Below are 23,080 nucleotides of genomic sequence, written 5' to 3' on the forward strand. Positions count from 1 at the left end.
TTGGTTTTTTAAGACTTAGCTCAGGGGTTTTCCCCAGCAAGCCTTTTCCAATTCCTCCATTCCAGGTTAGGTGCCTCTTCTGTGTGTTCCCAAAGCACCTCGAGTTTTCCTCACAGCATCCACCATACTGTACTGTAACGACTGTGCTTTCCTCTCTCTTCCACTAGACCGAGTCCCCCTAGGAGATAAGGTAGTAACTTCACTTTAGTCTCCCCAGCACCTAACATGGCAAAGAAAGACCAAGTATTTAAGTGTTTAATTCAGCGATGCTGCTGCCTGACACGTTTCTTTTTCCTTTTCCCACAGTTGTTAGCCCTGAAGATCGGGCTACCCCAATAGGAAGGCTGAAGGTGTCCCTTCAAGCTGCTGCTGCCCTCCATGCTATTTACAAGGAGATGACTGAAGATTTTTTCATGACGTAACAAGTGCTATTCCATTCCAAACTCTGAGGGAACCATAGTAAAAAGTCTCTTATAAAGTAACTTGCTATACCATAAATTCGGTTTACTGTGATGTCTAGTATCTCTCAACCTAATGATGTAAGTTCAGAATGATGAAAGTTTATTTTTGTGATCCTAGCTGGGTAAAGGCATTATTCTAATGCCTTTGCGAGTTACCAGGCGAGAAGCAGGCTTGCTTTCAGGAACTGCACAAGACTGTCACCAAAGGTGAATTTACAAAAACAAAACAACAACAAAAAAACCCACAGTTTATTTATCTTTTAGTTCTTCCAAAATTGAAAATATCAAGTCCTACTGCTAAGGAGAAAAAAACAAACAAACAAAATCCGAGACCCCTCCCCCCCTTCTCTTAAAGTCACAGAACACAGAAGGAACTGCAGGGGGACAGGTGGGTGCAGAGAACCAGGAGGGGGAGGGTGGCAAGATAAACTCCCCGAATACTTAAAAAGCTGTTCAACAGAAACTGTGATAAATACAGAACAATGCAAGACAAGTAAAAATAAGGAGCAGCAGTGACGAGAGGCTGTGCCGTAGATGTGGCCTCCCTTCCTCTTCTCTTCTCATCAGGGTATTCTAGGCCCAAGGCATGACTTGCCCCTTCCAGATCTAAGTGTTGACTCCTTTGAGCCTCCTTCTAGATTACACTAGAAGCAGTAGACGAGGCATAGCCATTCTTCCTCAGATATACCAGAAAAGAAACAGTGGTAATTTTGCTTCTACCATTGTACCATGTGTGCATTTTTAAGGAGGATAAAACCAAGCCAGGGAGTGTCACTGCTTCTTATGTCTTCAAAGGCAGCAGAAATACCTCAGCATCTGCATGAGGCAACAAAGCAGGAAAACTCAGACGGAGGTAACCAGCCCGATCTGCCTCAACTAGCTCAAGCTGTATGGCTTATCAAACCATTAGCAAATTCCAAGAACCTTTTCTTGAGTACTGCAAAGATGGGACTTAAAGAGATGTGAGGAAGGTCATGGCAGTAGGGCAGGATGGAGGCTCGAACCTGCTGGTCAAGAACCATGGTACAGGTAGTTAAGGGTCACCTCGTACCAATGTCTTGGAAATATAGCTTTGAGACATCAAAGAATAAGATGTCAGAAGCCACTGATGTCCTGGCAGAAGGTGACAGGAAGAGAGAGGAATGAAACAATATTTATCAACAGCGGAAGCCTCTGCCCTTCTTCAAGAACACCGCCTCCCTTGCCATCTGGATGGGGCCGTTGGCGCGTGTCCTGGTGGGCCTGGAATTCCCCGAGGAGATTGGTCCACACAAATGGCCCCTAAACCCATCAACACAAATGGCCAAACTTCAAAAGAAAAAAAGGAAAAATACAGTTTCTATGTCATGTAAAATTTTCAGGGGTTGGCTGGAAGAAGAATGGAGCTGAGAGCCAAAGTTCAGAAGTTACTTCCTCTTTTTCTTGGGGGGCGCAGAGCTGTGTCTGGAACCACGGTTAGAGCCACGGCCTGAACTGTGCACAGATGCCTTCCTCTTCCGGCTCATACTTCGACTCTGTTCTTCTTCTTCCTCATAACGACTTTCACGGTCCGCTAAATAGAAGAAAGAGGCATTACTAGTTACCTATAGGTTAGCGTTAGGTACCTACTACTACTGGATAGCATGAAATAGTACAGAGAATATACTTCGGAGTCAGACAAAATTTTAATCTTTACTTAATCACTTACTAGTTGTGTGTGTGATCTTTGGCAAGTACTTAACCTTTCTGAGCCTGGGTTTATTTATTTATAAAATGGAAAACTGGTTTTGGATTAAAAAAGGTGATCTATGCAAAGTACCTATGACAATGCTCGGCATACAGTAGATAATACAGGCCTTAGACCTGGAAAAAGAATAGCCTAATTCTGGAGCCTTACTAGACTACGTGGCTGTCATGGCTATGGGCCCACTGGGGGCTTGAGCAGATGAAAATAGCATCCAGTTAGGCAGCCATGCCACCTGGAGAGTATAGGAACATTCCAGACCTGTTTTTCTCCTTTGGTCAATGAAATTGTACCTGTGGCTCCATGTCACTTTCATAGTATTCTTTTCTTATTCTTATTAGGCTACTAATATCTCAAAATGTTGAAATTTGTGCCTCTCAAAAGATAAAATAAAACAAAACAACAAAAAATTTACCTTTTCGAGCTTCTTCCTCCAGTTCATCCCAATCCTTTCCACTTTCTTCTTCACTGCCCAATGATTCCTTGGAATAGTCTGGAATAAAATTGATTAAGCATTAGTCATTAGAGAGGAATGGAATGAAATGACAAAATTCTTTCCAAGAAAGACATTTCCAGAAATAACATTAGGTTAGGAAGCCATGAAAACTTTTCCCTAAAAGGCTAACCTGATTCTTCAGCTTCTGATGAATAATCTTCATCACTATCCTCCTCTTCCTCTTCATAGTCATCCTCTGAAGGATTAAAAGTCTCATCTTCGATTTCAGACTCTGAATCTCCCTCCTCGGCATCACTTCCCTGGTGAGTTAGAGAGCATAATACTATTTACTGTTTTTTTTTTTTTAAATATTCACTTTATTAACTTAATGAATTAATTCACCTCAGCACACCAGCATTATTTCTATTTTACACGAAAAAAGAAAACAAAACAAAACCCCAAAACCCTGAATAACCAAGAAATGAAATGACTTATTTAAGATTCCCATTAAGGTGTAATTATTAGATACCCTAAATATTTAATTCATATTTCTTTTTTTTGAGGAAGATTAGCCCTCAGCTAACATCCACTGCCAATCCTCCTCTTTTTTGCTGAGGAAGATTGGCCCTGAGCTAACATCTGTGCCCATCTTCCTCTATTTTATATGTGGGACACCTGCCACAGCATGGCTCGATAAGTGGTGCATAGGTCAGGCCCAGGATCCGAACTGGCGAACCCTGGTGCTGCGAAGCGGAGCACACAAATTTAACCACTACACCACCGGGCCGACCCTAATTCATATTTCTTAAAGATTCACTTCATCCTGCCTTATACAGGAAAATTAACAACAGAAATACTCTTGAGAACAATGCATTGTACAAAAAAAATTTACAAAAATAAAAAACCCACAATGTATTGTGCAGAGGTGGGAGGACCATCTTTTAGAAAACAATTACTGCAAAATTCCCTGGAGAATTTTTTCCAAATACTAAGAAATTCATTGAAAGAACAGTTTTTGTAATTTCAAGAAATCTTGTCAGTGGCTTAATAATGCCCAGTTAATTTATCATTTACCTGTATAACTAATCCAGAAAACAATAATATCAAGATGTCTTCAGAGCTTCTCCCATTTGGTCTGGTCCCTTAATATGGCACTCTCCCAAGTGCACAAATGATAATGGGCAACACTATGTACCAGAAAAGAAACCCCACACTCACGCACCTCACCCTCAGGCTCCAGGAAAGACCAGCCACCTTGTTCGAAGAAGCCCTCAGGGTCATCAACAATGGTCTTCATGATTTTAGTCCAGTTGAGAGACTGTACTCCTTCTGTGTACTTCAGGTCACAGGAACTAAGAGAAATAACATTACAAAGTCAAAATCAATCTTCTGTATTTTCTGATAATGTCCTGTGTCATCTTTGTCATTAACATCTCTGAAGAGCACGTAACCTTTTCTTAAATGTATGGGAGCACGTATTCTTTGCACTGGGCCACCAGAACATGCTCAATGGCTGACATTTGGTCTCCCAGAGCACTAGCCCTCGACAGAGCAGCATTCCAGCTGAGGCAAGCTTTGTCTCTCAACCAAGGAAATCTGAGCTCATCCTCTCCCTCTTTTCTATTTTCTTCCTTAAGCACCAATTTCCCCGTTCCTCATTTAGACTTCCCTCCTACTCATCCATGCTTTCCCCTCTCTGACTCCACTCTTATTTGCATGCAGGTCTCAAATTGTAACCACTTCTGTGATTCTTGTTTTTCAAGCTCTGATCGTTGGTTTTACTGCAATTAGGACATAATGACAATCTTCCTTGGCCCTACCTTTCCCTCCTCAACCCTCCATTGCTTTCCCATGTCTTGTTTATTGGATTCAAGATCTATTTGAATGCAGGGAGGAATTTTTCTTTTATTATCTAAAGTGCCCTATATGAAGAAGATGCTCAAATGACTTTGTCTTATCCACTTCTGTTGGGGAGAGCTGAATCAATTAAAGTGGGTGAGAAAGAAAAGAAAACCAAAGAAATGACAATAGCAAGGATCACAAGAAACCTTCAGCATAAAAGCTGCCTGAGAACCACTGGCATAAATCCATTAGAGACACTACACTGAAACAACTTCTAGCCCTGATGGAGGAACAAAGACCAGATTTACCTTTCCACCTTTAACAAGAAAACCAAACAAAATAAGAAACAACAGTTTTCAAACACTGGAAGAAAAGCATAAGACTACAATCCCTGAGAAAAGGAAACAAACAAGATGTGTTTTTTAGTTTTTTTTTTTTAATGAGGAAGATTGTCACTGAGCTAACATCTGTGGCAACCTTTCTCTATTTTATGTGGGATGCCACCACAGTGTGGCTTGGTAAGAGGTGCTAGGTCTGTGCCCAGGATCTGAACCTGTGAACCCTGGGCTGCTGAAGTGGAGCATGTGAACTTAACCACTATGCCACCTTAACCACAATGCTACTGGGCTGGTGCCAAGGTTTTGTTTTTTAACTGCTCCAGTTTTCTGCCTAGGGGCAGTTGCCAGGCTGCTATGGAGGGAGAGAGAACCCAACCAGAACCTGGTAGTCTTTTGGAGTTGAGAGAGAGAGTAGGATTTGGGAGGATGAGACAGTTAGAATTTGTGGGGCAGAGCACTGAAGGATAGAGTGATAGAGAGAAAGCTCTGAAGATTTGCAAAGGGATCCCCTCAAGTTTTTGGCTGAAGGACTGATTTGCACACGCATGAGAGGGAACTAACTAGAACCGGGCAAAGATGCACTGGAAAGTAGTAAGCCAGACAATTCCCAGGTCTCACACGGAACTGTAAATAATTCCTGTTCCCACCAGCTTCAGTGGAAAGATGTAGTAACACATAGGGAATCAAGTAGAGTCCTTAGAAGAGTACTGTCTCAGCAGCGGGGCCAATTAGCCCTGGACTAATGGCTGTTCTGAACAAGCACCAGGGACAGTGGACAACAAGTCTTGGAAGATCAAACAGAATCCAAGTAACTTAACTGTATCCTGGAACAGAACCTAAATAAATTAAAAGAACAAAACCTAGCACCTCAAAATGTGGAGTCACAATGTTTGGCAACCAATCACAAATTGTTAGGCATGCAAAGAAGCAGGAGAAAAGTCAACCAATAGAAATAGATCCAGAAAATGCAAGATGGTGGATGAAATAGCAAACAATGACATTAAAAAAGCTATTTATTTTTTTTTTAAGGGAGGAGTAGCCCTGAGCTAACATCTGCCACCAATCCTCCTCTTTTTTGCTGAAGAAGACTGGCCCTAAGCTAATAACCATGCCCATCCTCCTCTACTTTATATGTGGGATGCCTACCACAGCATGGCTTGACAAGTGGTGTGTGGGTCTGCACCCGGGATCCAAACCGGCAAACCCTGGGCCGCCGAAGCAAAACTGCAAACTCAACTGCTGTGCTACCAGGCTGGCCCTAAAAAAACTATTATAAATATGCTCTATATGTTCAAGAAGGAAAAAGGAAACTTGATGAAGAGAAATGAAGAAATAAAATTTGTGTAATCAGTCTTCAAAAAAGAAGGGGACTGAGGAAAGAGCAAAAATATTTGAAGAATGGCGGCCAAATATTTCAAAATGTGATGAAAACTATAAACCCCATAGATCTAAGAAGCTCAATGCACACCAAGCAGAATAATCATAAAGAGAACCACATTAAAGTACCTAATAATCAAATTGCTGAAAACCAGTGCTAAATAGGAAATTTTTTTTTTGAGGAAGATTAGTCCTGAGCCTAACTGCTGCCAATCCTCCTCTTTTTTCTGAGGAAGACTGGCCCTGAGCTAACATCCGTGCCCATCTTCCTCCACTTTATATGTGAGATGCCTACTACAGCATTGCATGCCAAGTGGTGCCATGTCCGTACCGGGGACCCGAACCCATGAACCCTGGGCCGCCGAAGTGGAACGTGCACACCAGGCTGGCCCCTAAATAGGAAATCTTAAAGCAACCTGAGGAAAAAAAATAATCTGTACAGAGGAAGAAAGAATGACAGTAAACAGCTCATCAGAAACCCAGCAAGCTGGAAGACAATGGAGCAACATCTTTTAAGTATTCAAAGAAAAGGCTGTCAACTCAAAATTTTATGTCCACCAAAAACATCTTTCTGAAATCCAAGTGAAATGCTTTCAAGAAAAAAGCTGAGAGAATTTGTCACCAAAAACCCCTGCACCTTAAGTACTAAAGAGGTTTATGAGGCAAAGGACAATTCGAGCCAAGAGAAGGCTGGAACTACACAATGGAATGAAGAGCACCAAGAATGGTAGATATGTGAGCAAATATGAAAGACTTTCTCCCCTCATTTTGTAAATTAAAAGATAACTGTTTTGAAGCTAAAATAATGACAATAAATTGTGGAATTCATAGTATATTAGATGTAAAACGTATGACAGTAATAGCAGAAAGGACAGAAGAAGGGAAATGAAAGCATAAGAACCTTTCAACGTAGTGGTACGTTATCTGAACGCAGACTGTGTAAGAGGTCTTTGTAAGCCTTAGAGCAATCACTACAAAAGTAAAACAAAGGCGTAGTCACCAGCCAACTATGAAGATAATATAGAATCATAAAATTAATCCAAAAGAAGGCATAAAAAGAGGAGAAAAGAAACAAAGACAGATGGGAAAACAAATAGCAAAATGGCAGGTTTAAACCCAACTATACTGATAATTACATTAAATGTAAATGGTCTGTTTTCAGCAATCCAATTAAAAGGTAGACATTCTCAGAATGGATTAAAAAAAACAAGACCCAAATATATGCTATGCTGTCTCCAAGTAAGCCACTTTAAATAGAAAGTAATGTAAGTTAAAAGTAAAAGGACAGGGGGCTGGCCCTCTGGCCGAGTGGCTGAGATCACGCACTCGGCTTCAGTGGCTCAGGGTTTCACTAGTTCAGATCCTGGGCGCAGTCCTAGTGCTTCTCATCAAGCCGTGCTGAGGTGGTGTCCCACATAGCAGAACCAGAAGGACCCACAACTAGAATATACAACCATGTACTGGGGGGGCTCTGGGCAGAAGAAGAAGAAAAGATTGGGAACAGATGTTAGCTCAGGTGCCAATCTAAAAAGAAGTAAAAGAACAGAAGAAAAGACACCATGCAGGCACTAACTCAAATAAAGCTAGAAGTCTATAGTAATACCACACCAAGTAGACTTCAAAACAAGGAATATTAACAGGAATAAGTAAGGACATTTCATAATGATGAAAATAAAATTGATAAATCTTTAGCCAGAATGACCAACAAAAATAGGAAATAAATTATCAATATGAGGAATGAAAGGGGATATCATTATAGACTATACAGTTACCAAACTTGATAACTTAGATGAAATAGACCCGTTTGTTGACAGACTCAAGCTGATTCTACAATTTATATAGAATAGCCAAAACAATAACTAACTTTGAAAAGAAACAAAATTGGAGGACTTATACTACCTGATTTCAAGACTTACTATAAAGCTACGATAAACAAGACAGAATGGTGTCAGTGTAAGGACACACACAGAGCAATGGGACAAAATATAGTCCAGAAATAGACTCTCTCCTACATGGCCAATTGATTTTTTTTTTTGACAAAGATGCCAAGATATTCAATGGGTAAGGGATAATCTTTTCAACAACTGATGTGAGAATAATTGGCTATGTATATGCAATGTATGAAACTTGACCCTTACACCACAGTAAGAAATTAACTCAAAATGGATCACGAATTAAATAGAAGACCTAAGCTACACTGGAAGAAAACAGAAAAATTTTATGGCCTTGGATTAGGGAAAATTTATTAGATAAAACATAAAAAGCACAAATTACAAAAGAAAAAGTTGACCAAATAGATTTCATGAAAATTTTACACCTTGGGAATTTGAGAGACACTTAAGAAAATGAAAAGGCCAAGAAACTACTGGAAGAAAATATATGCAAAACTTTCAAAATATATTTGAAGGACTTGTACCTAGCCTAAAGAATTCTTACAACTCAGTAACAGATTTTTAACATGGGGAAAAAATATGCAGACATTTCATCAAAGGTACAGAATGACACATAAGCATATGAAAACCTGCTCAACATCATTAGCCACTACAGAAATGCAAACTGAAACCACAATGAGATGGCACTACATACCCAGTGTAATGCCTAATATTGAAAAGACTGACAACACCAAGTGCTGGTGAGAATGTAGAGCAACTACAACTCCCACATATTGCAGGTTTTCCAGCCACTCTGGAAGATGATTTGGTAGTTTCTTATAAAGGTAACCATATGACCCAGCAATCCCTCTCTCAGGTCATTTACCCAAGAGAAATGGAAACATATGTCCATACAAAGACTTGTATGTAATGTTTATAGCAGCTATTCGTAATAGACCCCAAATAGACCCCAAATAGAAACAACCCAAATGTCTATTAACTGGTAAATGGGAATGGAATATTCACACAGTGGAATACTCCTCAGTAATAAAAAGGAATTTAATACTGATGCACAGAACAACTTTGAAAAATTCCAAAAGCATTATGCTAAGTGAAAGATGCAAGATACAAAAGATACATACTGTATGGTTCCATTTATATAAAATTCTAGAAGAAGCAAAATGACAGAAAGCAGGGATGGGGATGAGGGGACTGACTATAAAGTGGTATGAGGAACTTTTAGGAGTGAAGCAAATATTCTATATCTTGATTATGATGGTAGATACAGCACTGTATAAATGTTAGAACTCATCAAATCATATACTTAAATTGGCAAATTTTATTACATGTAAATTGCACCTCAATAAAGCTAATTTTAAAAAGTCATATACATTTATACATAATATCTGTGATCCTATATCACCTACTATACATGTTTCTTAGGAAAATCATTGTGGAAACAAATTCGTATTTTTCTCAGTTTATTTCTAAGCTCTCAACCCATTTCTTAAGAGGCGATTTACATTTATAGCACCACCCCTGCTCTGATAATGGAGGGGAGGGGCAGAGCAAACTATACTCCACTCCTAGCTACCCAAGCCTCACCCTTTACCCAGGGAGTAACATCTCCCTGGTTTATTGGAATTCTGGTGCTTCCATGAGAAAAATCTTTTAAGCTCAAGTGTGAGTATATGGACATCAAAGGCTAAAATAAAAAAAAAAATTCTCTCTCATCTTTCAGTAAAGAGAGGAAAAGTAAGAAATATGTCCCACTTTTTGTAAATGGTATTACACATGTGTATATATATCTTTTATGCATAAATCAAATAGAGTCAAAAAAGATCTCAGACAATGATTTTCCCTGCCTAAGTATCCATAAACTAGTGTTGGGTGTTCAAGAAAAAGTGAGCAGCTTTCCATCTAACAGATCCCAAATTTTGAAGTCCTGGCCTATAATTCAACCCAAAGGCAGTCTCACCTTAAGAACATCAGCAGATTTTTTATGTACAACACAACATTTTTTATGTACACTTATATTTTATAATTTGGGTTCATGGGGTAAATGGGAGACTGCTGGCAGATTTACTTACTTCAACCATTCCTTGATGGGGTCAAGAGAGGCTACAGGAATGGCGTTGATCATTGTCACTTTCTTGCTGTAGTCCTTGTAGACGATTACCATATCAAAGTTCTTCAGGTGAAACTGGACCCGCTCAAAGTGAATCAGCTCCACTTCATCCAAAGTCACCACAAAAGGTGGCTGTCAGGGAGGAACGAGATCATTATCACATAAATACTTCCCCCAAAGCACTAGCATTTTCAAATACTTTCAGAATCTAAATCACTGTGCAAAGGATAACTAAACTGTTGTGCCTTTTTTTTAAAAAAGACTAAAAGCAGTGTAAGATACTAAGGAGCCCCAGTAAAAGGATCTGCAAGATCAAAATCTTCCCTCAAGAATAAATTTATGGAAACCATGTGAAGAAACTACTAAAAATACTATTTAAAGAGGCCTTTTAGTAATCATTTGTTCAGTAAGTTTTATGTCTAAAATAAGTAAATACCAAAAATGAAAATCATAAGAAATAATAAGGATCTAATTTTCAAAACACCCACCCTCTTGCTTGCTTTTCTCTAATAATTTTCTCACTAAAAGGAGGTAAGAAATACTCACCCATTCTGTAGCATTTACCAGCGCACTACTAGTGGGCTGAAGAAGGCAGGTACTCCTATAGGGAGCGCCATTAAATCTGAAAGAGAAAAAGAAAAGAAACTCACGTGAGACTGGGCTCATGGCAAGAGAAACTACGGCTGCCACAATGAACTTCTTTCCTTTTCTCATTTCACACACAACTCCAGCGTCCTTAGCTGGAGACTCATTTCCAGAGGAAGTCTCTCAGTCTTGGCCACTCACCCTCACTCTTAAAAATCTTCCAGAAGGAATGCATGGATCACGGGTTATCAGTCACAGGAAAAAGGACATGATATGTTATGTTAAATTATTATTAAAGGAATAACCAATTTTTCTAAAAGGGAAGTGAAACTTCAAGGCAAAAAGAAGATGAGCTATGTTACCCCAAGTCCCTAAAAGGCACTTCAAACTCCAGTTCCTCTTTAGTTAGAGCCTCTACTTTCTCAATGAAATTTTTAAATGCTGTTTTCAGTTTGTGTCTCATTTCTCGTTCCATCTGTAGAAGAAAAAAATAGTAATTAACTATAGCTATCACTTTACTTGTCAATAGTACATCCCTTGAAAAAATCTGAAGCGCTTCTGGGGTCCTTATTTCTCATAACCATGATACTAATGTGTACACATTATTACAGGTCATCACGCCGTTAACTGCAAAGGTGAGTCTGAACCTAAGTCTGATTCGTAAGTCACTGCACTACACCAGCCCAGCAGATAAGTTGTTCTGCACACAGTTTCAAGGGTTGTTTATAAAATACAACAATTACTGAGCTCAAATTTGGACCACATCCTACACCTCACTATCCTGCAAATAAAATACTAAATTTCACAGACCTGCTCAGCGTAGAGATCATCTCGGTCATGCATATGCTGATGTTTCCCCAAGTCTGTGGTGATCTCTCCCACTTCTGTGTAGAACTGCACATCTGTATGCCGCTTCTTCCCAAACATGATGGCATTCTGAGGGCAGAAAGAACAAGAAAAGAAGTCAGAACAGTTAGGCTACGCAAGAGACAGAGGCAAGATACAACAAAAAAACATGAAAATATAAAAATATCTATGCTGGAAACCACTGCATTTATGTAAAAACAGTTAAACCATCCCTGGTGTCATCATAAATAATGATGTTTGGGAATGGGAAAGAGTATAAATTTTTAACAGTACTCCTATTTGTTAGAATGGACTGTGGAGATTATGTTGGTAACAAAATGTATCTACAGCAAAAATTTTCTATCAGAAACAGGAATTTGGAGAAGACTTATGTTTTGATGGTCATTATACATCATACCAAAGGAACAAACATGCTTAGCACCTTCTAGATATTGGGCATTGTGGACCTTATACACATTATTTTATTCTATCTTCTTAATGACCTTTTGTGACAGGTGAAATTTTCCATCAGCATTTTAAAGGAAAGAGGGTGACAGAAAGATCGTGCTCAAGATCTCATAGCTAGTAAGTAGAAAGGCATACCTTGAGGTGAAAGTGCAAGACAATAATCATTTCTCCGTCACAGGGCTGGAACAAAGCATGTTTGATGTTATTGTACAGAATATCCACTTTGTCTCCTCGAACAGATGTGAAACGGAAACCTGGCAGAAAAGAAGGAAGCAGCTAAGTACCAAGCAGCATCATTAGGTTAGGCCAAAGGGCACTGCATCTTTTCTGGCTGATCTGAACAGGGTCAGAAGAAACGCCAACTGTAGAGAGCTTTGCTTTCCTCCTGGCCATACAGCAATGTAAGCAGATTCCTCGCAGCATTTCCCTGTCATTCTATATTATCTGATCTGTCATGCCTACAAATGTGCCCTGAAGACAAAGCCCAGGCATATGAGAGATGATCCATACCATTGACATGGGCCTCCAGTGAACCTTGCATCCTCTTTTGGGCAATGTTGGGGCGAATGTACAGATCTTTCAGTTTGGGATTACTCCGGTTGAGATTGATCACCAGTGAGTCTTGTTTCACAATGCCCTAAGCAGAATGAAAATTAACGTGAATCCTTATGTGTCTTTACATGTTCCCAAAACCCACACATGTATTTTGGCACAAAGCGGCTTTGTCTGTGTTCAGGCTCACCTCCTTCTCTTTCTCTTCTGCTTCTCGAGTCTTATAACGCTTCTGTACTTCTTTTATAATTCGGAAAGCATTTTGAAGGTTCAAGGCTGGTACTGTCTGTTCTCCAGGTGCCTTCATATTTGAAGCTCGGTATGTACTACGGAAAAAGGAGAAATGTTTATATAAGTTTCTTTATCAGGCCAGGTTAACCTGTACTCATTACTGTATTTTATTACTGGCTTAATATCTTTGACGAAAAACGGTACCACTGAATGGTGAGACCATGTCAAGAAAGCTGAAAAAAAATCTCCCTTTCTTCTCTTAAACAGAGAACGTTATAAATGGCTAATCCATTGGATGTGACAATCACACTTATTTTTCAAATCTGGCATATCTTCCCCAAATTATCTCTTTCCACATCATGAAGGAATAGACTCCAATGTGGCATACATTTACTTAATATTTTACTGCAAAATATGTGTAGTAAGTATAAAGTATTTTCATGAGGATTCTACACTCAGTTCCATCCTCCAAACAGTACAAAGCTTGTGAGGTGATCCTAAACAAGTGTCACTGAGGGAGCCTCTGCCATTCACTAGATGGGGAGGATACAGACAGAGAATGAAATGTTTCTGAGAGTACCACTGAGCCAGCAGGGATCTGGGGATGGTTGTCATCCTGGGGACTCACATTTCTTTGACAAAAGTGGCCTCTGGGTTAGGAAAGATGTTGCCCTCATTCCTGCCCAGAGCACTGCCTGGGCAATAAAAGTTGATTCGCAAGTAAGTATAATCTCCTTCCACAGACATACTTATATTCTGTTCAAAGAAAGGAAAAGCATTAAAAAAATAAACAATCAGGTTTCTTTCCAGGCAAAGATGAGGCGTTACAGAGATGCTAAAATTAAGTTAGGAGTTACAAGTTGACTGCTAAACCTAGCCTGTAAACCTTCATCTGAATCTAATGAACTTAACTTTAGCTTATCTTTTTATATGACCGAATGTCTATTTCCAAAAGAATCACTGTTTGCCAAGTACCTTCTGCCATATGTACAACTACAGGTTAAAAAATACAGGTCGAGGAAAGACAGGCAAATTATGTCTGTAGACTACATCATTTAACTTTCTATAAAAAACTGGAAAAGGAAGGAGCATGATAGCAAGAGGTAAGGGAGAGCGGGGGAAGTCAGTGAAGAGAGAAGGTAGAGCCTGAAGGAGCAGAGAGTGGGAGAGATGATGCAAAGAGAACAATCCATGGTAAGCACAATTAATATTTTAAGAAATAGTTTGAATGGAAGCTGATTCAATGTTCATACCTTGATTGTGGCAATGTGAAAAGGTGTCGCAATGCCAAACACAGGCATTATTACGGTCTCATATTTCTTATCAATATAGATCTTCATTTCCCGAATATGTGGCTCCTTAGGCATCAAAGATGGGTTTTTATATGACACATTAGATTTGCGAGCTCTGGAGTGGGAATAAAACATTTTTTTGAGAAATTTCTGCAAATCACACAGAACCCTGAGACAATCTCACTGCTCCATGCAAACTCTTACTTCTGAATCTGCTGCTCTCCTTTCTGTTCAGTCAATCGCCTCTTTGCTTCCTCGTTGAGCTGAGCTGCCAGTTCTTTTTGATGAGCTCTTCGCTTCTCTTCCGCCGTCATCTCATTCTAGAGAAGGGAAAACCTAAGTTATCAGAATATGTGACACATATGACAGAGACAAGATCACTGCAGTAAAAACAGTAAACTCACTCGTGTTCTTTCTGTAAGTAATGCTGCCCGAGAACCTCTTCCCAACAGGTCCTCAGCCTCGTCTTTCTCCTCCTCCTCTTCTTCCTCATCTTCATTCTATGGGGGAAAAATCATAATCAGAAATTCAGGTTTTAATTTTTTTAGCCAATATTGTTTATCTTCACTGTACCAGACTTCGTATACCACGCATTCATCTTATTCCTACCTTTAGAAAAATCCCCACATTCTTCACTTTCTTCTTCACAGAAGTAAGAACAGTGGCTGGGCCATCCTAGAATAAAAGGGAGAAGCCAGACATCTATAAGATCATTTAAATGAAACACTTTCACTTTCTAACCCAGTATATAGCTGGGCGATGCTTTGAACCTTCTGGCTACGAAAATCTTTAGCAATGAATAAGTACAGTTTTTATCCTCCCAACTTCTCATTAGGAACTACTGTGTCGCTTAGTGATGAGGATGTTCTGAGAAATGTGCCTGTTAGGTGATTTTGTCATTGTGTGAACATCACGGAGTGTACTTAGACAAACCTAGAAGGTCTAGCCCACTACACAACTAGGCTATCTAGTACCAATCTTATGGGATCACTGTTGTATATGCGACCTGATGTTTACCAAAATGTTGTTATGCAGCGTATGACTGTATAATTTGGGAAGCAACAGTGGGATAATGATTAAGAATACTGGCTTGATTTGAAACCTGTGCAATCACTTTCTAGCCATGTGATATTTGGTAAGTTACTTAAACTTGTCTGTGCCTCAGTTTCTTTTTCTGTACACATGAGGATAAGAGTATCTACTTCATAGGGTTATTGTAAGGATTCAATAAATTAGTGCATAAAAGAGTTTAGCTTATAATAAGAACACTGAAATATCTGTTATTATTATTATCAAAATTCATTTCCTGCTAACTGAAAGAAACTAGTGACAAAAGACCACAAATGTCCAGAATAGGTAAATCCTTAGAGACAGAAAGTAGTTCAGTCATTGCCTAGGCCTGGGGACTTGAGGGGGGAAGTGGGGAGTAACTGCTGATGAGTATAGGGTTTCTTTCTGAGGTGATGAAAATGTTCTAAAATTAGATTGTGGTGACGGGTGCACAACTATTAGTACACTAAAAATCATTACACAGTACACTTTAAGTGGGTGAAGTGTATGGTATGTAAATCGTAGCTCAATAAAGCTGTTACGAAAAAAAATCAGTTCCATTATTAGAATCAGTTCCTGATATTATCATTATCAAGGTTCAAGCCACAGTGTGATAAGCAGTGGGGTTTAAATCATTCCCTACTTGGACCACAATCTCTATTCTTAGCTGCGTCAGGCCTGGCTGTCACATGGCTTTCTCCCTGTAGCTAGCATTTAACAGAGACTTTTAAGAAAAAACCACAGGGTACAAAATGTGCCTCAAAAGTGAGTTTATGAACACTTAAAAGTTTAAGAAGCGATACACACCTCATCCACAAGCACTGTGTCACCAATGAACAAGGCATAGGTTTTCTCTTCTGGTTTCTTCCCTTCCTTGTTAGTCAGCTCTGAGAATCCCAGGTTGATGCTGAAAACCATCCCTAAAACAGCAAAACAGGAATCAGCCTCTGACTGTGAAAGGATGGAGAAGTGTAGATTTCATACAAAAACCGGGGAGATGAAGCTAAACGCAACTATTCAAAAAAGTATTTTCCTGTTACATGCACGTAAAACTTACCTTTCTTCAGTTTGTATTGATTTTTACTATTAATTACTAAAGAGCCTTCACGGAATTCAATTCCCATTCCAAACCTAAAAAAGAAATGAAGAGAAACTTCAGCAATAGGCTAAAGGATCTCTAATTATGGGTCAAGTACAATATATTCTATTCCAAGTTTCAAGATAAGGCTGACAAACATGTTGAGTGATTTGCCCCTGCTGATCGGTGAGTTAAGGAAGAGGATTTGAGGATAGTCTTTGGGCTCTTAATAGGTGGAAAATAGTTTCCTAATTAAGTACCTCATGTAACATTTATTAAACCAAGCCTTTCTTATTTTAGCTTATTCATCCACATTTAGATTTTAAATTTTACCATGAAATTGTTACAAGTCTCCTATAAAGAATTTAGCAGAGACTGTTAAGGGGCACATTACCAAGACGGTAGTAACTGGATTGACAGGCAATTTTTAGTGGAATGCTAATCACTATATTCATTAAGTCACCTGGGCCAAGACTCAGTATAGGTCAATATATTTCCTCTTGTACATCAGAAAAGTCCAGGAAAAAACTATATACTCCAGACTAGTTTCCATCTAAGGAGACTGCCTAGAGCTTTTGTTTTGCAAAATGTCTTTGCTTCTGTAAGATGTTATTAGGTGTTTCTAGATGTTCAACGGTCAAACATTTGAGAAACACTGGATTAAACAAAAATTCAAAAAAATTTTTAAAGACTACGACATCTCAGAGTATTTCATTTGCAAAAGTGAGCTGAAGTGTTCTAAGAGAGGAAATATAGTATGTAATATTTCCTAATATTTCTAATTTAAACCTGGAACATCTACTGGCATCTACTACACTGGTCTAAAAAAATCTCCATCCCATCCCTGGAAGTAGAACTTAAATCTTTCTCACATTCTCTGATCACACTGTGTGTTTGGCACACAGTTAAATTTAATAGTCCATAAATGTGGGTTGAATCAATCTAAGAATATTTTGTCTAACCACTGCCAGTCATGAAAACTGACTCTGAGGACAATGCACATATAGTATCTTACCCTAGGTTTTTGGTAATTTTGTTCAGCAGCTCTGGCTTCTGCTTTTTAACCACATCCATGACAGCATTGTACACGTCACATATCTTCACACCTAATGACAAGACAGAAAGGGGACATTAAAGGATCTTTCAGAAAAAAACACTTTTTGTCATCTATTAGGTCTCCTAAAGCAGCGTTTCTTAAAATGTGGACTAAGAAATGCAGTTGCAGGAGTGGTAGGGCTCAGAAATTTGCATTTTTAAAACACTCCACCCAGTCATTCTTGTGTTTTTTTGAGGAAGATTAGCCCTGAGCTAACATCTGTTGCCAATCCTCCTCTTTTTTTTGCTGAGGAAGACTGGCCCTGAGCTAACATCCATGCCCATCTTCCTCCACTTTATATGTGGGATGCCTACCACAGCATGGCTTGCCAAGCGGTGCCATGTCCGAACCCGGGATGTGAACCAGCGAACCCTAGGCCACCAAAGCTGAACGTGCACACTTAACCACTGTGCCACTAGGCCAGCCTAAACCCAGTCATTCTTAATTACACTGTTTGAGAATCACTGACTCAGGGGTACTGTGGGACATCAGCTGGTCTCAGTGACATAATTTTCTAAGTGTTGATAAATGACTTCATATTAAAGTTATCATACATTTTGAAAAACTGGATTATTGACCAGATGAATTAATGTTAGAAGGGCTCTGGCCTAAATTTTTCAGGATCTAGGATATGAATAAATATTTCAAGTCAGAGTAGTCCAAATATGGTAGCCTCAGAGGGGTCTTTATCCTCATTAAACTACCTATGACCACGATTTCCAAGACAGGATTTCACAAGATGAACTTGAGATATTATACAGGAATGGCGTCTGGAAGCTCTGGGCAACATGGGTGAGCTTACAAAGTGGTTTAAAGGTGGTAAACATAAAGTTCCATTTAGCCAATTGGGGTGTAGAGTGTTAAGGCAAAAGAGGTATCAAGCACTTTGCTTTCTTTGGAGGTAGGCAGTGGCTTGCTTAGCAGGGTTCTTACTAGTTCTGCTCTCACATTAAGATTCTTGGTATCCATACAATGTAGGATTAACATTACACATTCTGTTGGTAGAGAAACTACTTCTCAGAACATCCTACAGTTCTTCTGAATTCAACAATACATTAAAAGGATCATAGACTGTGATCAAGTGGGATTTAGTCCAGGGATGCAAGGACGGTTCAACATCTGCAAATCAATCAATGTGATACGACACAAAATGAAGGAGAAAAATCATATAATCCTCTCGATAGAGAAAACGCATTTGACAAAAATCCACATCCATTTATGACAAAAACTCTCAACAAAATGGGTAGAGAGGGAACAGACCTCAACATAATAAAGGCCATATATTACAAGCCCACAGCTAACATCATACTCAATAGCAAAAAGCTTTTCCTCTGGATCACGAACAAGACAAGAATGCCCACTCTCCCCACTTTTATTCAACATAGTATTGGAAGTCTTAGCCAGAGCAATTAGGCAAGAAAAAGGCATCCAAATTGGAAAGAAAGAAGTAAAACTGTCACTATTTGCAGATGATAGGATACTATATATAGAAAACTCAAAAAACTGTTAGAACTAATATAGTTGTTCCTCAGCATCCACGGTTCCAGGCCCTCCTGCAGATACCAAAATCCACAATACTCAAGTCCCTTAGTTATTAGCCCTCTGTATCCACGGGTTCTGTATCCACAGATACAGAGGGCCAACTGTAAATGAATGCAATAAAGTTGCAGGATACAAAATCAATATACAGAAATCTGTTGCATCTATAGGCTAACAACAAACTATCCAAATGAGAAATAAAAGAAAAATCCCATTTACAACTGCATCAAAAAGATAAAAGACTTATTAGGAGTAAATTTAACCAAGGAGGTGAAAGGTCTGTACACTGAAAACGTTAAGACACTGCTAAGAGACTGAAGGAAATACAAATAAATGGAAAGATATTCCATGCTCATGGATTGCAAGTATTAATATTGTTAAAATGTCCATAATACTCAAAGCAATCTCCAGATTCAATGCAATCCCTATCAAAATTCCAATGGCATATTTCACAGAAATAGAACAATCCTAAAACTTGTATGAAATCACAAAAGACTCTACAAGCAAAGCAATCTTGAGAAAGAAGAGAGCCAGAGGCATCATGCTCCCTCACTTTAAACTATATTACAAAGTTATAGTAGTCAAAACAGTATGGTGTTAGCATAAAGACAGACACACAGATCAGTGCAGCAGAATAAAGAGCCCAGAAATAAACCCACGCATATATGGTTAATTAACTTACAACAAAGGAGCTGAGAACACACAATGGAGAAAGAAGACCTGAAACCATAAAACTCCTAGAAGAAAATACAGGTGGTAAGCTCTTTGATATCAGCCTTGGTGATCATTTTTTGGATTTGACACCAAAAGCAAAGGTAACAAAAGCAAAAATAAACAAATGGGACTATATCAAACTAAAAAGCTTCTACAGAGCAAAGGAGAAACCATCAACAAAATGAAAAGGCAACCAACTGAATGGGAGAAAATATTTTTAAGTCACATATTTGAGAAGGGGTTAATATCCAAAACACACAAAGAATTCATAACTCAATAGCAAAAAAATAATTAGATTAAAAAATGGGCAGAGGATCTGACATTTTTTCAAAAACATACAAATGTCCAACAGGTACATGAAAAGAGGCTCAACATCACTGACCATAAGGGAAATGCAAATCAAAACCACAATGAGATGTCACCTTATACCTGTTAGAATGGCTATTATCAAAAAGACAAGAAATAACAAGTGTTGGTAAGGATGTGGTGAAAAGGGAACCTATGTGCACTCTTGGTAGGAATGTAAAATGGTACAGCCACTATGGAAAACAGTATGGAGGTTCCTCAAAAAATTAAAAATAGAACTACCATATGATCCAGCAATTCTACTTTTAGGTATTTATCCAAAGAAAACAAAAACACTAACTTGAAAAGATATATCCCCACCACGTTCATTGCAGCATTATTTAAAACAGCCAAGATAATGAAGCAACCCAAGTGCCTCTGAACTCAAGAATGGATAAAGAAGATGTGGTGTGTATATATATATATACAATAGAATATTATTCAGTCATAAAAAGAATGAAATCTTGCCATTTGAAACAACATGGATGGAACTTGAGGGCACTATGCTACGTAAAACAAGTCAGAGAAAGACATATACTATATGATCTTACTAATATTTGGAATAAAAAACCCTAAAAACAAGCTCATAGATACAGAGAACAGACTACCGGTTGCAAGAGGTGGGGAATAAGGGTGAAATGGATGAAGGAGTCAAAAGGTACAAACTTCCAGTTATAAAATAAATTAAGTCCTGAGGATGTAATGTACAGCATGGCAACTATAGTTAATAATACTCTATTTCATATTTGAAAGTTGCTAAGAGAGTAGATCTTAAAAGTTCTCATCACAAGAAAAAAAATTCTTTATGTATGGTGACGAACGTTAACTAGACTTACTGTGGTGATCATTTCACAATATATACAAATATGAAATCATTATGTTGTACACCTGAAACTAATATAAAGTTGTATGTTAAATTGTATGTCAATAAAAAAATAAAAAGAAAAAGAACTTTCTAAAGTTTTAAAGAAGAATAATATGGCCATGGTATTTTATGAAGCTGTGGACACAGAGACCTAACCCATCAGAGAAGTTTTTGTTTTTTTGGTTTTTTTTCTGCAGAGGAAGATTTGCCCTGAGCTAACATCTGCACCAACCTTCCTGTATTTTCTATGTGGGATGCCACCACAGCATGGCCACTGAGGAGTGGTGTAGGCCTGCACCTGGGAATCAAACCTGGGCTGCTGAAGCAGAGTGCGCCGAACTTAACCACTGTGCCATGAGGCCCGGCCCCAGAGAAGTTTTTGTAAATATCAATGTAAAACCACAATAACTACTTATGCTAAAAGAAAAGGAGATTCAAGAACCAAATGCTAGGATGATTCAAGGTTAGTAAAATCTAATTCTATTTTTAATACAAGAATCTCAGGGATATAAACTCACATAAACACTGAAGACATTTTTGTTACAAAATTTCCAAACATTCTTTTCTAAGGCACCTCACCATGTCTTAATTCCTTTAGCAGCTCCTCTTGAAGCTGGAGCAAAAAGTTGTAATTTTCTTGAACTTCCTGAGAAGGGTCAACCATCAAAGTGCGAACAAGGTTGGAGCAGTAAGATTTGAAGCGAATACCCATGGCACAAGTGATGGCCCCAAAATGCATGTGATTCTTGTCACTAGAGACCAAAGGAAGAAAGCATTTCATTACCCAAACTAGCAAAGCCCTTCGTATCACTGGCACACAGCATCTGTAATCACCACCTCTCCCTGCTGTATCCACAGCTGAAGCAGAGTAAGGACCCAAACTCTTCCTTCTTTAAATAAACTAATCAGTTAATAAAGGCTCTGCGGTAAAATCAGGGGCCAAAACTTTTAGGATAAAAATTCAGTGAAAGTTGAGTTGTATCCTAAATATGCGAAGGATATACTGAATTTTATCAACTGTAGTATAACAGTAAGGTGGTGAGGAGTCACTCATCCACCAGTCCACTATCAATTACAGTATTCGCTAGGAATTCCTTCCTTCAGACTGACCAGGAAAAACAGCAGTCTTTACAGTATTTTTAAAAATTAGAAGAGAAATTACATTATGGTACACCTAATAAGATTTTAATGGCTTTTGCAAAATGCTCTGCATTTTTCTCTGGTATTTTTAATCTTGAAAAATGCTTATAATCAAATGCTTAAGAAATGAATAACTGTGAAATAAAACAGAAATATGCACAGAATAAGACAAGAAGATAATGTGGAAGGCAGGCTAATAGTTACTGCCTCCTCTTACTTTTCTGAATTCTGGAATGAGTTAAAGAAAAAAAATAGGCTACTGGTTGAAATGGTCTGGCTTTTGTTTTATTTTGAAGTTCTCATACTTACCTCACCACACTAAACTTGAGATTATAATTGCCACCACTCTGAATAATGGGAGGGTAACACATTTCCACAGTAGAAGGGTCTGCCCCAGCTAGGTATTTTTTCTCTTCAATGGCCTTTTCCACAGATTCAGCCAGTTTGCTGTGTCGAACTTTCTGTAAGCGTACCCAGAAACAAAATATTCACTAGAGAGTGGCAAAGAGGGGTGTTGGGTTTTTGGATGTTATCATTTGAAGACAACATACACCTTGAGATCATTTAGGATGCTATGGAAGTTTTTTTTTTTTAATTTCATTTAATCCTTATCCTTTTTTTGTTTTTTGGTGAGGAAGATTGGCCCTGAGCTGACATTTGTGCCAATCTTCCTCTATTTTCTATGTGGGATGCCACCACAGCATGGCTTGATGAGCAGTGTGTAGGTCTGTGCCTGGGATCTAAACCCGCAAACCCCGGGCTGCTGAAGCACAGCATGCGAACTTACCCACTATGCCATCAGGCCAGCCCATGAAATGGTTTATGCACCAGATAATATACTGGTACACATGCAAAGCAAATTTAGAGAACAATATGTGGAATTCACAGCTATTAAGGAATTCTCAAGTAAAATACTGGGTAACCTCAAGAAACTATAGTGTAGGTTTACAGTTATTTTGAAAGAGAGCTGGCACAATTATATACCACCAATTTAAGTATCAAAGGCTTAATTTCAAAGGAAGCAGAACATACCAAAACACTGCACCGTAGGGACTTATTTCTGCTTCATTAAAACACCAACAAGCCTTTCCCCTCTTCATTTA

General features: G+C 38.7%; 2 protein-coding genes across 4 annotated transcripts in view; one reads left to right on the forward strand and one right to left on the reverse strand.

Moving 5' to 3' along the window:
* Window positions 1-498, forward strand: part of RPGRIP1 (RPGR interacting protein 1) — a 38,421-nt gene extending 37,923 nt beyond the window's left edge. For all 3 annotated transcript variants that reach the window (XM_070240382.1, XM_023621425.2, XM_070240371.1), the window contains one exon: window positions 307-498. In XM_070240382.1, the coding sequence (XP_070096483.1) occupies window positions 307-422 (116 nt within the window). In that variant the 3' untranslated portion in view covers window positions 423-498. The remainder of the gene's footprint in view (window positions 1-306) is intronic.
* A 194-nt stretch (window positions 499-692) lies between these two features.
* SUPT16H (SPT16 homolog, facilitates chromatin remodeling subunit) overlaps window positions 693-23,080 on the reverse strand; it is a 38,696-nt gene continuing 16,308 nt past the window's right edge. The window contains exons 6-26 of the mRNA XM_001505160.7: window positions 22,287-22,438; window positions 21,417-21,589; window positions 17,294-17,384; window positions 16,258-16,331; window positions 16,008-16,120; window positions 14,760-14,825; window positions 14,555-14,650; window positions 14,355-14,470; window positions 14,112-14,265; window positions 13,487-13,614; window positions 12,818-12,953; window positions 12,586-12,712; window positions 12,211-12,329; window positions 11,572-11,697; window positions 11,124-11,236; window positions 10,723-10,798; window positions 10,139-10,308; window positions 3,843-3,972; window positions 2,811-2,940; window positions 2,600-2,677; window positions 693-2,013 (exon numbers count right to left, since the gene is read on the reverse strand). Of these exons, the coding sequence (XP_001505210.1) occupies window positions 1,868-2,013; window positions 2,600-2,677; window positions 2,811-2,940; window positions 3,843-3,972; window positions 10,139-10,308; window positions 10,723-10,798; window positions 11,124-11,236; window positions 11,572-11,697; window positions 12,211-12,329; window positions 12,586-12,712; window positions 12,818-12,953; window positions 13,487-13,614; window positions 14,112-14,265; window positions 14,355-14,470; window positions 14,555-14,650; window positions 14,760-14,825; window positions 16,008-16,120; window positions 16,258-16,331; window positions 17,294-17,384; window positions 21,417-21,589; window positions 22,287-22,438 (2,514 nt within the window). The 3' untranslated portion in view covers window positions 693-1,867. The remainder of the gene's footprint in view (window positions 2,014-2,599; window positions 2,678-2,810; window positions 2,941-3,842; window positions 3,973-10,138; window positions 10,309-10,722; window positions 10,799-11,123; window positions 11,237-11,571; window positions 11,698-12,210; window positions 12,330-12,585; window positions 12,713-12,817; window positions 12,954-13,486; window positions 13,615-14,111; window positions 14,266-14,354; window positions 14,471-14,554; window positions 14,651-14,759; window positions 14,826-16,007; window positions 16,121-16,257; window positions 16,332-17,293; window positions 17,385-21,416; window positions 21,590-22,286; window positions 22,439-23,080) is intronic.

The sequence above is a fragment of the Equus caballus genome, chromosome 1 (genome assembly GCF_041296265.1).
Source record: "Equus caballus isolate H_3958 breed thoroughbred chromosome 1, TB-T2T, whole genome shotgun sequence".
Taxonomy (NCBI): Eukaryota; Metazoa; Chordata; class Mammalia; order Perissodactyla; family Equidae; genus Equus; species Equus caballus.